Consider the following 15,282-nt stretch of genomic DNA (forward strand, 5'->3'; position numbering starts at 1 on the left):
GGTTTAAGTGAGTTATTCAGTATCACAAAAAGACTTCTGACAGATAGGAAAAAAAAAAGACAATTATCCAAAATGGTATTCAATTTTCTTAAGGGAAAATCTTACAGCTGGCTCTTATCCTGTAGTTTCCTGGCTTGTTCATTATGCAGTCCTTGCTGCTAGTGACAATCCTTTGCACTGAATGAAATAATGTTAACAATAGCATATGACTAAAAAGAAAGCACTATAATACCTTCTGGCTCAAACTTGACTGTAAACTTGATTCTGAAATTTTCTGAAGTTTGTGAGTATTCCTAAATACTAAATTTGACCTAGTATAAATTCTGTTGGACCATAGGTCTAACAGCCCTTTACTTAGTGCATTTTCCCCATATCCAGGGAAAAAAGACATGAGAAAAAGAAACCTAACACTTGACCACATGCTTGACCCTAAATTGGAAGATCAGAAGTGTTAAGGTAAGTCCTCAGGAGTGGGTTTCCTGTTGTTGTTGTAAGATAACTTGGGCATGTAGAGACTTGAAAGTGATCATGATTTGGAAGTCTCGTCCCTGGCTAGTTCCAACAAAGCCAGCAGTGGGGATAATGATGTTGTATCAGCAGCCCTGGAGAATTCAAGGGCTCAAATGCAAGGTAATTCCCAAGAGGCTTGGGGATAGAGAGTGCTTGGCTGATCTGAGGAGATCATATCTGTGCCACTGAACATTTGGGAGCAGTGAGAAGATGGAGTGTGGTTGATGAAGGCAGTGTCTGTCTGTCAAAAATCCTTGTAGTAAAAATAATTCCATATATATTTTTCCCCATTACTGTCTTACTCTAGCTAGAACTTTGTTTGAAGGCAAAAAAAACAGGCCAAAACCAAAACCAACATCTCCACAGCTTGAGACACATATTTTCTAGGAAAATGGGCCACTGCTGCTTCAGCAGAGCTGCTCAGCTCCAGACAGCAGTTGCATTTCACATGGGGGCCCTTAGTACAGGTGATGCTCCCATTCCTGCCTAGGGATGCTCCAAGGCTGCAGAGACAAGCCTGTTTTAGCCTCAGTTTTGTCATTTGAGAGCTGCAGTTTGGGTCATTACGGGTTGTTCTAGTTTTTGGCCACAGATAATGCTTTTTGGTCATAATCTCTTTCAGAATATTGCTGGGAAGTAAGTACTTCTTCTTGTTATTTCTCTCTTCCTAAATGTAATATTCCCAATTGTGTATTCATTACAAATAAGAGAAACACAGGGAATGGACCTGAACATACAAGAAGATAAATGCACCCTTTCTCATTACTGTTTTTTGTTAGGTGCTGTGTGAATACCTCAGAGACACTCACAAGGGACTTGATTACAAGTGGAATAGGGAAAGGGCAGCAAAGAAAACATAGAGGGAGATAAGAGAGACACTAAAATGATGAAACAAGCAGGTAGATACACTGGGAGCAGAGTATTAAGCCCTGGTAAGAGCACAGAAACAAAAGTTATATCCAGATTTGAAGTGTTTGCCCTCTCTAAAACTTTCAAGCAAGAACAAAATAAGGATTAGGATTGCCTAGTGTCTAATGACTGCTTAAAACTTCTGTTTTCATGGCTCATGGCACTCATGTAAATCTGTTTCTGATCTCAAGAGATGAACCCATTATCAATTGATAATAGTAGGAGAGATGTGAGTCATTTTGTTTCACTCTTGCCTGTCACTGCCCCGCTCCTAGAGTTCACTCCCTTCTTCCTGTGATGTATAATTTCCACTTGCTCTCAGGATGCCTCTCCCAGAAGCTGTGTTAAGGATGTCCTTGTCTCCCAGAAGGATTTAAGAGTCAGAAATACCTGTTACCTCCAGTAGAAACTCCCTTAAGCACATGCCAGCTGGCAAGGTAGTTCCTTAAAGTGGTAAAGAGAAGTGAGAAATGCCTTTAACATGGCTTTTGAAAAGTTGAAAAGGGTATTTAAGGCAATCATGGGTTTTGAAAGATATGAAAATTCTGATAGGAGCTCAGCTTTTACTTCACTTTCCCTGCAATATCTTCTTGGTATTATACAGCAGTGGTATTCCCTGAGGGAACTACTCTGGAACCTAGATGAAAAACAGTGAAAAATTCAAGAGTTGGTATCCCACTTTAAAATACTCTCTTCTAGAAGAATACTCTCTTCATCTTTTCTGAAATCACTTTTTCCTAGGCACATGGCATGGTGCTGTAACATGTATGCTAACTCTAGTTTAGAAGGAATTAGGATGGAAATAACTTTTGGGGAGCAAAGTCTCCCCAGTACAGCTGTTGATGTGCCTGGTAATAGTTTGGGTGGAAGCAGTCCCAGTGGATCTTTTCTTCTCTGGTTGCTGTGAAGGCAAGTGAAGTGGTGATTCAGTTTGGACTGTAAGGCTGTGGCATGGTCCTCAGCTTGTTTGGTACATTTTACACTAACATGCCCTGTGGTTTGGGGTGCATGTGTGTATTCTTGTTTTGGGGCTGGTGGGATTTTCTTTGTCACACATTTACCTTGTCTTTATGCATCTATTCTTCCTATCCAAGTACCTTGCTTGTTTGATGTGCAAGAACATGGAAATTGTAAAATTTAGCCGTTGTAAAATGGCTAATGTTTAAATACAGACAAATGCAAGAGTCTTATTTTAGTCTGACATAACCTTCACCATTGGCAATAGCTGGAATGTATCAGCTATTGTTAGTCAAAGGTGCATTTTCTTTCTCAGCTGACACCAATGATTTTTGGTCTGTAAGACATAACTGTATCAGCAGTGTTATCTGACAAAGGTACAGATGTAGGAAAACGTGCTTACTGCTTAAAGTGCTGCTGATATTACTGTTTGGCAGATGGCTACTACAGGTGAATGCTTTCCAGTCATTTTAAGCCCAGTGCAGTGAAGCAGAAAAAAAATAAACTGGATGGACTTCATAGCTGTGATTAAGTGCAAAATCCTTGGGGGAAAAAATCTCTACAGCCCAGTTTTACAAACAAATTTGGCTCATGCTAGCAGAAAACAAAAAGCCCGGACTAGTGGAAAAATACATGGTTGCTGATTTTTGTTAAAATGAATTTATAGGAGTGGCTTTGTTGGCTGAGCACGTTCACGTGGATGTGAGGTGTATTATTCCAACCCTTTCTGTAACATAACCACGGTGACTGCGTCACATGGTGCCAGTGCAAACAAAGTCTTGCTAACAGCCCATGAATAGGAGCATTTTCCGAGAATACGGTTTCTCATTGGGACTATCGACTGATTCCTGTGCTACCAAGGGAGAAGGATAGCTATGGACAGCTTTGGAGGAAGAGAAGTGCAGTCATCTGAAGCGTGCAAAATAAATATGAGTGTCTGTTATTTAATCAGCAAATGGTACAAGGGGTACAGTTAATTCTGTGACACTTAATGATTCCTGATTGGTAAGTAGTATCTAAAATAAGAGAGGGTATCTTGTTAAACATTCTACTTCTATGTATATTCCATGTCCTTTTTGTTCTCCTAATGTTTGAATCTGAGAGGCCATCACTGAGTTGACTTCCTCCACATAAGAAGACTCCCTGCATTTTCCCTTCTCCTCCATTTGCATCCTATTTGCATCAGGTCCAAAATAAGCACTGTTTTCTTGATGGACTCAGCTCAACTTATCTTTCTGATCTCACAGCCATTTATTTTCTTAGCTATTAAGCTACTCATCCTAACCCTCATTTTGTTTCTCATCGTTTCAGGTTATGAATTCATCTAATGGCAGCTCTTTTTCCTAGAACAAAAGTACTTTCTAAAAATACCACTGTAAAACTTTTTCTTTTCCTCTTGACGTTCTCCAGAAAGTGTTTTTGGACGCATATTAGGAAAAATAGAGTAATATTCTATATACACTTATAGGAAATGATGAAACCACACTTATTTAGACTTTGAAGAACATCTTGATTTTTTAACGAAAGTAGAAATACTGTCAAGGTTTGATGGACGTGAATAGACTTTGTGGCGAGAAATTCTGGTTGGTTTTGAGCCTTCCCCGCACGGGAGCGGAGTAAGCGTGAGGAGGCCGACAGTCCCCTGGGAACAGGGACAGTGCAAGACTTGGTACGGAGCACTGCCTCTCCTCAGTCAGTATTAAGTCGGCATCCCGTAAAGTCCACTTTGAACTGAGAAGCTCACCCTGGCACCTCACCCAGCGCCCACCAGGGCTGCTCTCCCGCCGCTCCCCCGACGAGCTCCGCATCCCAGCGAGCCCGAGCCCGAGCCCGCCCCTGCCGCCGCCGCCGCCACATCCCACTTCCCCCGGCCCGCCTCTCCGCCGCCCGCCACACCCCCGTCGCGCCGCCCGCTCCCATTGGCTGAGAGCGACGAGTGACAGGGCCCCTGGCCAATGGGGCCAGCGCTAGTGAAGCGCTGGCGCCCAATGGGCTCGCGCGCCCACCACCCCTGCCCGTCGCGGCCGGGCGCTGGGGCTGCGCGGTGCCATTCGGAGGGCGGGCGGCGTGGGGAGCGGATGGTGCTGGTAGCGGCTCCCGGGCGCCGGCGGGGGCAGGAGCAAGAGCTGGCTGCGAGCGCCTCCCCCCCTCCCCATCCTTCCCGCTCCGGCTGCGTGTCCCCTCGTCGTGCTCTGCCGCCGACCGCCCTGAGCCGGCAGCGCTGTACGATGTGAGCGGCCGTTGGGCTCGGCAGCGCCCCCGGTGCTCTCGACGCTGGGGCGGGCAGCGATGGCCAGAGCCTGGCGTGGAAGCAGCAGCCGCCGTCGCCGATAGGAAGCGCCGGGGGCAGCTGGGCAGGCGGCGCGGAGACTCCCCAGGGCCGTGCAGCGGTTGTCCCGCCCCGCCCCCTCCCTCCTTCCCTCCCCTCCTCCTCCTCCTCTCCCCGCGGCCGGTGCATGCGGGGCGCTGGGGGCCGAGCTCGGGTCCCCCGCAGCCACCGGAGCGAGTGACCCGCGGGGGTCTTGCGCATCCCCGCTATGTCCTCGTCCAGCTCCTCGCAAACCCCCCCGTCCCACCACCAGCCCCCGCCGCAGAGGATGAGGCGCGGCGCCGCCGGGTCCCCCACCGCCGGCACGGCCGGGGGCCCCGGTAACAGCGCCGGGGGAGGCTCAGCGGGGACCAGCCGGCTGCTCCAGCCTATCCGAGCGACCGTCCCGTACCAGCTCCTGCGGGGCAACCAGCACAGCCCGACCCGCTCCCCATCCGCCTCGGTGGGCAGCAACACGGGCCCGGGGAGCGGCGGGGGTCGCGGCGGAGGCAGCCCCCCACCGCCGCCCAGCGCGACGCCGCCGCTGGCGGCGGGCGGTGGAGGGGAGCAGGGCAGGGTGAAGGGCAGGCAGCGGCGGTCGCCGGAGAGCGGCGGCAGCAGAAGGAGCAGCTCACCTGAGAGACGGAGCCCCAGTTCCCCGGTGTACAGAGGTAAAGCACCGGGAGAAAGCCGGTCTCGCTTCCCTGCCCCGCGGGGGTGCTGGCCGGGCCGCGGCCGCCCAGGCTCCGGGCACCCCGGGCTCTTGCTTTCCGCTGCTGGGCTGCGCCCTGCCTTCCCCCCGGGCCAGCGGGGGTGGGACACCGGGGGACTCCCGGCCCGACGGGAGGAGCCCCGCCGGAGCCTCAGGGAGCGGGTCGGGGGGCGAGGGCGAGCCTTAAATCCCCCGCCCCCGGGGCAGGTGTCGTGCCCGGGTTCGCTTTGCCAGGAAGCGGGGGGAAAAGCGCTTCGTCCCGCCGCCCTGCCCCGCGATGGGGGGAGGCGACGCCTGAAATGTCATCCTCGTCTCGGGCAAGGTGAGAATCCTGCCTAGGAAAAACATCCCCGCGCCGGCCTTGGGAGGAGCGGCGGGGGCGAGCCCGGGGCCGGCGGCGGCTCCGCTCCCCTCCCCTCCCCGGGCGGAGGAGCAGCGGGGGCTCCGATGGAGCTGCTCTTGCCGCTTCTACCCTTGGCCTCGGGCTCTGGCAGCGGAGGTGTGCAACAGGGAAACGAGCCTAAAATTAACCCGCTTCCCTGTCTCCAGCTGTAACTATCTAGTAGGGGTGATAATGAGTTAGATTTATATCTGGGGTGTCACAACCCAGTTCTGAAGTGTGTGTTAAAACCAAGCCTCAAATGCTCTTCCTTTCTGCAGAGCTCGGTTTCCTAAAAGACTTGCATTTTTGTAAGATCATAGGTTAAAAGATAGGATGTTTCCAAGCGCAGGCTCCAAAACAAGGAAATTCCCATATTGAGGTGCTTAAAAACAAGTCTGTCCCTCGTGATACTTAGTACTGAATCCTTGGGACTGTAAAAAAAACCTCAACCAGACAAAAACCACTACAAACCAGCCCCCATGTAGCCAAAATAGGCCTGTAAAGTTTAAAATGTAAAATTGATTCCCAGCAAATCCAACTTAACCTGTGTCAGGTTGTCTGTTAAATTACTGAATGTGTTAAAGTGGCAGTGGCCATCTTACCTCCCCCACTCCCTTCTGCCTTCCCCCATCACTTGAGCAGTTGAATGAATTGGACTAAATGCACTTTTTATGTTGTCCTGCTGTAGCTATCAGGTATCACGCATCATCTCTTTCTGGAATGCTTTCTGTGGTTCGATCCCACTTGCTTTTTCTGTCCCTTCCATAAGTCTTACTGTGTGTGATTTCTGTGGCAAATTGTGGTCTGTGTTGGATGCCAGCCTGTGTTGTAGCAGTGGAATCTTACCTTCTTTCCACTTCAGTTTTTATGTGTAGTAAACCCTTGTTGTCTGTAGTATTTGCACCTTGGGCAGATCTGTCATCAGAATTGTCCTACATTGGGGCAGCATTTTACAAATGAGCAAAATGTCACTGCCAGTTACAAATGGACTTAATTTGCCCTATGCATCTGCTTATGCAGATGACCTAATTGATTGTGTTATAATCTGACCAGAGATACTTTGTAATGTATTTTTCAAAAAGAGTCTATTTCTGCAGACGGTTTTGCGTGCTTGAAAATGGAACTGAGCTTCTGTGGTTTTGATTCATTCAAGCTCTCTTTAAAATTTTAAAGATCATATTTTTCTGACTGTATGGAGCACTAAATGTCGATTTCCCTTTTGCCTCCTAAACCTTTGGAAAATGCTAATGGGAAACTAAGAAAAACCAAAGTATCTGTGTGTATGAGTAGCGATAGTGCTGATGATGAGCAGTAAATTATTTAATTATGGGAACCCGGAGGAAAACATTGTAGTGGTGCAGTGTATAAAGCCTACGCTTAAGGTGTATTGGAGAGGGAGGAATATGGGCAGTTACCTGCAAGCCAGAAAAATACTGCAAAGCTGTGAAGTACTTCATTAATGTGTATGATTGTTTTGTTGGAGGGGAAATTTTAATGTTAGAAAGTGGTTTCAGTCTTCATCTGTGGGCTATTTTAGCCTTAATAAATCAGACTATAAATTAGTACTGAATGACTTTTCTGTCATTAGACTTGTTTGAGCTTGCCTCCTGGTGAACTGCGTCACAGAGCTTGATTTGGTTTAATGAGTGCAGTGTATAAAATCATAAACGGTCCGTCGAGAAATGCACCCTGTAATCTGTATGCACTGCAAAGAATTCGTTCCCCCTCCTCCGGGTCAAGCCAGCTGCTGCTGCAGAAGCTGACATCCTTTAGCAAATCCTGAATGAATGAATGAAAACAACGTGATCGCCCTAATAATGACCACAATTGCACACGTCAACAGCTTTATTTTACTGAAATACAGGCACCATTTTCTAGCGGGCGAGAGTAATAAGATACTCTATTTCTTCAGTCTTGCAAATGAAAAAAGGTTACCAAACCTCCCCTTCGTCTGCCCCTCCACACCCCCCCCCCCCCCCCCCAAAGCTAGAGGTGTTTTTACACAATTTGGAATATAGTTCCATGCCATGGGACAGTATTTTGTCTTTGTTTCTCTGCTTGTTCTCAGCATTTTAGTAAATGATGTGTGGACGCTAAAAGCATGTTTGTAGTCTGTGTGGTGATAATAGTACATAGAAATTTGATTACTGAGCTGGAGGACTACTGCAGTAATAATGGAGGACTTGAAAAAAAAATTAAATGTTCCATTTTCAGACATGGACCATTTTGCTGTGGCTTGTTAAACAATGCTACTCCAGCTATTTATAGTTGTTATCAGTATGCAAGTCTTGGGGAAGTGGCTTGATTAAGTTTTTTTGTCAGTTTTTCAAAGCCATTTCCCACTGCTGTAAAATGTGAGCTTAGGCTCGAGGTTTAATCCTGTTGTTTTTCTCACCAGTGCAGGAGATGTGTTTGTCTTTGGCTCTGCAGTCTGACTTGGATGCTTGTTCTGGAAACTGCTTATGATTCTGATGGATAGATGTTATTCTCTTAAGACACCTGTCCCTTCCCCACCTCCTTTAAGCCTTTTTCAGTATAGATGCCTTGTACTGGCTATCCTGCTAAGCCATTTTGTGTGGATATTTTAGTGATTTGCTAGAGGTTCCTTTACGAAGGAGATTTCTGTGCAAACACTCCAGCTTTGAGCCTCCACAGGTCAGAGAACTACCACTGCAGGCGCTGACATCACTACTACATGAATGAAAGCAGCAGGGTCTGTTTTTTCTCCCATCATCATGTTTTCTACCCCTTCTTTCTAGTATACTGTAAAGGTTTTTGTTCTGTAGCAACACCCTGTGATTTTAGGACTGAAACTTTCAATAATATGGTATTTTCTTTTAAGCAAATTTGAGGACTTTCAGTTGTTAGGAAGCCATGAATGCCAGTAGCAGTATTTGGTTAGTACTATTGCTGAATGGGTGAGAAATCATGAATGTTAGATATATATTTTTAAGGTGCTAAAAAAAGAGGGAAAAAGAGAGGAAAACCTGATATCATAGGATAAATCTGCAATGTGCAAGTCTACACCTTTCCTCTTTCTTGAAATGTGTTTATTTCTTACTAGTAGATATTTTTTATAGTGTGTGTTCATGTTTTGGAGAGCTGGCAGCGGAAAAAGTGTCTGGTTGAATGTAACAACACGTGGTTTTGTTAGAGGGAATATACATCTTAGATCTCTGAGTGCATAAAAGTAATGTCAAGAGAATCTGAAGCTGTGTGGTTTATGACAAAGGATATTCTGGTAATAATCCAAAAAAGCCAAACCCTTGGACATGTCAAATAAAACTTGCTATTTGCCTGTGGACACATCTTTTAAAGAAAGAAGCAACTTGTTTTCCTCGTTGCCTTACCTGGATAAAATCAGCAGTGTCTGCTGTTACGTAAAGTAGCTTGTATAAATATGAGAGTGGGTTTCCTGTTTAGTTTCTTTTTTTTGTGATACATTAATATTTTGTATACAAGGAGGGTGTAAATTACTTCTGTGATTCAAAATCAACACTGCTCTCACCAAATGCTTTGATTTAACTCTAGTGGTACTGTAATATTATGCCTCATATTTTTCTAACTTTCACTTGCACATTTTATAGAACAAACTTTTTGCCATTCCATTTCCAAATATTAAAGATAAACGTTCGTTTTAAGGACATATGAAAAATACTATGATCAGTTTGGCTGTTAAAGTGTCTTTTACTTCCCAAAATAACTCCTGAAGATTTGCCAACATGAGCGAGAGAAAGGAATTACAAAGGATGCAAAACAACTGCATGACCCAGTTCAGTGGAAGAAGTATATATATATGGTTTTAGGCTAGTGGAATTAGGAGTGGAGTAAAACAACCAATATTGTTGATCTCTAGACTTGTAAGGGATATCAATATTAAAAAACATCCAAAATTTGTACTTCAAAAGATAGAACTATTTTATTGTCCTGGATTCAAACCATCCAATATTTCAGCATCATAAGCATTTATACCAGAGATCAAGAAGATCTTGTCTTTATTTCTAGCAAATGTAGGTAAGGAAGTAATTTTTGTGACGCTTCCTATTTCCTGATCCCTGAATAATGCAGTATTTCCATAATTGTATGGCCAAAACAGTTTTGCTCCAGCTTTGTCCCTCTCACTTCCCAAAATAGCTTTCATTGGAATATAATATGATGACATAAAAGACCCTGGCTAAATTTGATCCAGTTGTCCTGAACTCAGAGCCTTTTTAGTTACATGTTTTAACATGACTGTAAATGAGAATGGTGTATTAAATGTCTTGAATAAATAATGCTTTATAAAACAAATTAATTGAGCTTCTTTCAGGTGTTAAACTGCAGGAAGAAAAAATAGGAAGGTATTTTCTCTGTTGAACTTGAATAGTGCTGTAGCAAAGCATTAGCTTTGAAGACAGAACCTCCCTGTTTCATGGAAAAAAGAAACTGATTTAAAAAGCATATGATTATACCTGTGTTAAATCACTACTTGAGCTTTAATTCTTATTCTTTGGGCATAAGCAAGTATTTGTGTGTTACATATGGCCAAACTGAAGTTACTTGCCAACATCTGTGCATAGTAAAACTGGCAAATACTGAAATTTGGTTTCTGAAATTCATGGTTTCTGTGTTTTGTTGTTTTCTTTCCCATGGCAGTGGGGTGAATGGAGGTTCTTAAAATGTATTTTAAAATGCAGGGAGGGTAGATCAGTGGAATGTATCTTAGAATCTTACAAAAGAGGCAGTGTTCACCAAGTCTAGACTACTATATTGCAAAAAATTCACAGTGGAAAGCCAGTTATTTTTAAAATGGGTTTTGTGCTACTACTCTATATCATTATGAAAAAAATAATAAAAATAACTGATGCAGAAATTTTGAAGTTTCAGTTATGTCTAGAGTTGAAAGCAGTAGTTGAAGCTATGCAAAATGTATTGGAAATAGAGTATATGGTTCTCAGTGTTTCAGTATAAATGAATATCTACAATACATTTTAAATGTGACTTTACCCATTGATTAATTATCTTCATCTGAAGAAGATAATTTTTTTTTAACCTGCAGTAAAAAATGGAAGTTTGTGTTTAAATCAGTTGACAGTTACTTCAGTAGAGACCAGTGCTGCCAGCACTTGACAAAACAGGTAGTTCTTCATGGATTTCACATATGTTTTTGGGAAGTTGTTAAAATAGTAGAGTTTAAACATCAACTAGCATTTTTAATAAGTGTCTTTTATTGATGAAAAAAATGACCCTGTATTAAACATTTATAACTGGAAAATTGTGCTCAAGTATTTAACTGTCAATGATCATCCTCTTGCTTTAGTGTTCGTATTTAAATGGATGTTTATGTTAGTCTTTCACTCCTTTTGTAGTGCTTAAACAATGGCTTAAGGCATTTTCAGGCAAGTAAAATATTATTTACATCTCATCATTAGAATATATCACTGCAACTTGTCAGCCTGAGATTATGACCTTTTCCTTTGTGTCACCATTTTTAAGGTTTGGGTCATTGCAAAGTGAAGAGCATTGGAGATGAGGGTGAAGGAAAATGGGCGTTTGTACTTAATAATCAAATTCTGAATAACAATTTTGAATGTATATTCACTTCCCCGAAATTAGATAGTCTTTCAGTTATGCTTTAATTTTTTCCCATCCCATGTGACTTTGAAGCTCATCCCTACCATACAACTAGTTTTGAGTTGGAGCTGAAATGCTGAGGTGCAGAAAGGGATCAGAGATTTGTGCAGTATGGATAGCACCCAGAGTACCATGACCCAGGGTGTAATAGTGATCCTTTGGAATGGTGAGTCGGGCTCTCTGGTTCTTACCTTCCTGAAGCTGAGATGGTGTCCATGGAAGCCTTCATCCATGACTAAAACTGAAAAATATGTGCTTTCAGGAGCTCTTCCCTGCTCTCCCAGCTGTGTGAGTCTGGGCTTAGGCCCAGAGCTGTTCTGTTACCTGGCCTCCTTGGACTGTCTGGTGATAACTCTGCTCCCACAATGTCTCCTGGTAGTAGGACAGAGGAAGGCGTGTAGCTCCTGTCTTGGAAGGAAGCACAGGCAGGCCAGGTGTGGCTGTGTTGAGGTGTGCCCTCACTCAGCCTGCTGTCTCAGGCCCTGCAATATCATCTCTGCCCTGGGTGTGTTCATTTCACCTCTCCTCCTTTGGTATATGCACTTCCTAGCTGCTGCTGCTGATTCCTGCAGAGCTATTCACCCTGTTAGATTAGTTTTCTCTGACAGGGAGAAAAAGCACCCAGAAGGTGTGTCTGCACTCAAGCTGTAACAGTTTTCTGCACAAAAAACTTGTAAATGGGGGATTGACCTAAACAGTTTGGTTTTGGTCAGTGAGGATAGTTGTGATGGGAGGTTTTCATTTTTTGTAGTAGTAGATCTCTTAATTAGCTTTCCATATTAGATATTGTTGCTTTGCAGATTGTATATACTTCCCAGGAGGTCATGAAATGTTACGAGCTTGAGTTTGGAAACCTTAATGCAAAGTACTGTATGGTTAGACTTCCTTATTTAGTGTTGCATATGCCCCAGGGATAAATGATGCTGCTGATGTTGGTGTTTATAGGACTTGACTTTCACTGTTGCTGGTGTTAAATTGAGGAGTAGCTGTTTGCAATGGATGTTGTTCTCACATGAGTGAATTACAGCATTGGTTCTTACATGCTGTTTATTTTGCACAACTTCAAACTAGCTTTACCCAAACTATGCATCGTTTCCTCTTTAGGAGGAAAGTGTCTCATATTTTGCTCACAAGAGCAGTAGGTAGTAGTTGTGTCATGGTGTTTGAATATCCTCTCTAGAATATTTTCTTCTCAATCTGCTGAGAGATAGCCAAAACAAGAATAGTAATTCAAGTGTCTCATTCCTTGAACAATGCTAGGCACCTGTTTGGAGAAGGCCTCAGCCTCCTTTCCTGTGCCCTTACCACCAGGCATCAAGCAGTGTTGTAAACACATTTCTGAACTTCAGGAATTAATACTTATTTCTGATTGTCAGGTCACTGCAGGATGACTGACATTCAAACTTGAATTTGAAACTAATTTCTGTAGCTAAATCAATTTTAATGTTATATAGTAAGTGTAAATCTGTCTTCTAGAAATGTTTTGTGCAACAGTAGTTACTCAGTTGTGAACTGATTAAATGTATGGCAATGTGGGTATTGTTATATTATGTGCCCTTCAATCTCACGTGTTTTGATGTACAATGCCTCTTCTGGAGTTCTCAAAGAAATAATTAGTAAAGGTTGGCTAGCTGGATTACCTGGGTGTCTGTTACTAAAAGATTTTTTAAAAGTCTTCATAGTTAGAAAAGAACCCCCAATGTTTTAATATAGGTGCTTAGGCTGCAGTACAAAAATAAAAAAAAAAATCAGAACTCTAATAATTGTTTGACATTTGTCAGCACTTGGAGACCAGGCTATCATTTGGAAATAACATGTTCTTACCAGGAAACAAGTTTTTGTTATTCAGTTCAATTACTAGCTAATTCAATTAATTGTAGCCTGTAAATACAAACCCCACTTCAAATTATGCCATGAAGTCAGAAGTTGGCTATCAGGGAGCAGATTAAGTGGAAATATACATTCCCAGGTTTGTGAACATGTAGCTCTTGGGGACAGCAGTGCAGTTGCTTTTCTTAGATGAAGTGCTGTATCCATGCTGGATCAGAAATGTTGCTGGATAAATCTTGAAAATTTTGTGCTGTGTTCCCATAACTCAGGCTACAGAGAGACAGCATAGAGGAGCCAGCTCTACAAAAGCTGTGAATTTCTGCAGGTATTTAACATCCTCCCAGTACCACTCCTTCTGCATGCCATGGTAGAGCTCCCTAGCCCAGTAGGACTAGAAGATGGTGGTGGCTGTAGTAGGTGCCTCAGTGGTGCTGTCTGTGCTCTGGAAAGGTTGGGTGAGTCCAGTGCTCACACATGGAGTCCAGTTCAGTGCTGAGAGTCAGCTATTCAGTCTTTCTGGAATCTGGAGCCCTGGAAAGTACATTATGAAAACCAAGTAGCTTTGCAGCTTTGACTCTGTGAGCTAGGTGTTACACCTCCATATTCAGCATATATTATTCTAAATCTTTGTTGTGTGTGATATCTTAACTTTCTGCTTTCCAAAGCAATGAAGAGTTGAGCTGCTTGCTGAAAGTTAAACCCAGATTTACACTGTGTCCCGGAACAGACTTTGACCAGTGTGACTCTAAAAATACCAGCTAACTGCTGAAGAATGCAGAATGAGACTTAGGTTTACACAGTAGCTGGGAAGCTGCCAGGTTAAAGGAGAAGCTGTCTTCACAGAAGTAAATTTCTGTTCAAGGTCTTAAAATCTTCATTGTTAACTGATAGCTGTGTTTGCTTAATTGTGGCAATTGATAATGGAATACCACACTTCCTTTCTCTCATACTCTGATTCCTCTGCTATTTCACCTTCAGTGGCTCCTTTGTTATACCTGATAACCTGCCTGGAATAATTATCTTTGCAATGTTTTCTTCACCCACAAAGAAACCATAAAATACATTTGAAACACTTTCTGTTCTTTTCAAAGGGAGCAAGGAAAAGGCCTAATCTGGAAGAGAAGAATTTCTCATGGGCAAAAATGTGATTAACTCATGTATGTTTAAAAGTAATGTGTATTTGAGAAATGTCCATACAAGGAACTGACTGCAGACACATACTCAGTGTAGAATATTGTCCACGTGGAAGATCCAAATTAACTTTGGTGTTGCTGTAGAAAGAGAGGCTCATTCTTTCAAAAGAAGTTGTTTAGCAAAGTGTGCACTCCATATATTATTTAAAATATTTAGTAAATCTGTTGTATAGATCTACCTTAATTTCTTCCAAAGAAGGAACTATGCTATTCAGATGATTGGAGGGGCATGATTTTTCTTTAGTTGTGTGTATAGCCTTTAATATGAAGTTGAAGGATACAGGGAGATTTTTGACTGCAAGATTTATAGTAGAAACTTAGAGTGGCCACATTGAAGATAGGAATTACCAACTGTAACAACTCAAAATTTTGGAGAAGCAGAAGAAATGGGTGTGCTGACACTGTACATGAAAGAAATGTTAGATCTAGCCTTTGTTTAGTCATGCAAATTTGCATGTATATATAGCAAAAGAAGAAAATCCTACATAGAGGTTTGTTTAAAACTCATACATCTGGAGTAAAGTTTTGGATTTCAGAAGGAAGTAGTTTGAAAATTTGTCTAAACGGGGTTGCTCTGCTTTGAATAATAGAGAATCTGTTTTATTGAAAAATATTAATACTATTGGAGTGTTTCAGACATCAGAAAAGTTCAAGGATGTGATCTGATTGCATGGACACTTACCTTGAAAAGGCTGCTAGGAGTAAGCATAGCACTTGCAAGAAAGAAACTGAGGAAGAACTGAGGAAAGAATGTCATGTTACCAATCAAAAGGTGAACCTTAGCTGAGAGTTGTTAAAGCATGAACAGGCTTGGACTTTGTGTGCTTTAAAAGAAATAATAGAAACATGCAGATGGAAAAATGAGGAA

The 15,282-nt window shown here is 43.0% G+C and overlaps 1 protein-coding gene across 4 annotated transcripts in view; it reads left to right on the top strand.

Annotated features, from left to right (window-relative positions):
• The first annotated feature begins 4,415 nt into the window (after positions 1-4,415).
• Positions 4,416-15,282, top strand: part of GLCCI1 (glucocorticoid induced 1) — a 54,180-nt gene continuing 43,313 nt past the window's right edge. For all 4 annotated transcript variants that reach the window (XM_054638832.2, XM_054638841.2, XM_054638851.2 and 1 more), the window contains exon 1: positions 4,416-5,355. In XM_054638832.2, the coding sequence (XP_054494807.1) occupies positions 4,914-5,355 (442 nt within the window). In that variant the 5' untranslated portion in view covers positions 4,416-4,913. The remainder of the gene's footprint in view (positions 5,356-15,282) is intronic.

Source organism: Agelaius phoeniceus, chromosome 1 (genome assembly GCF_051311805.1).
Source record: "Agelaius phoeniceus isolate bAgePho1 chromosome 1, bAgePho1.hap1, whole genome shotgun sequence".
NCBI classification, from domain to species: domain Eukaryota; kingdom Metazoa; phylum Chordata; class Aves; order Passeriformes; family Icteridae; genus Agelaius; species Agelaius phoeniceus.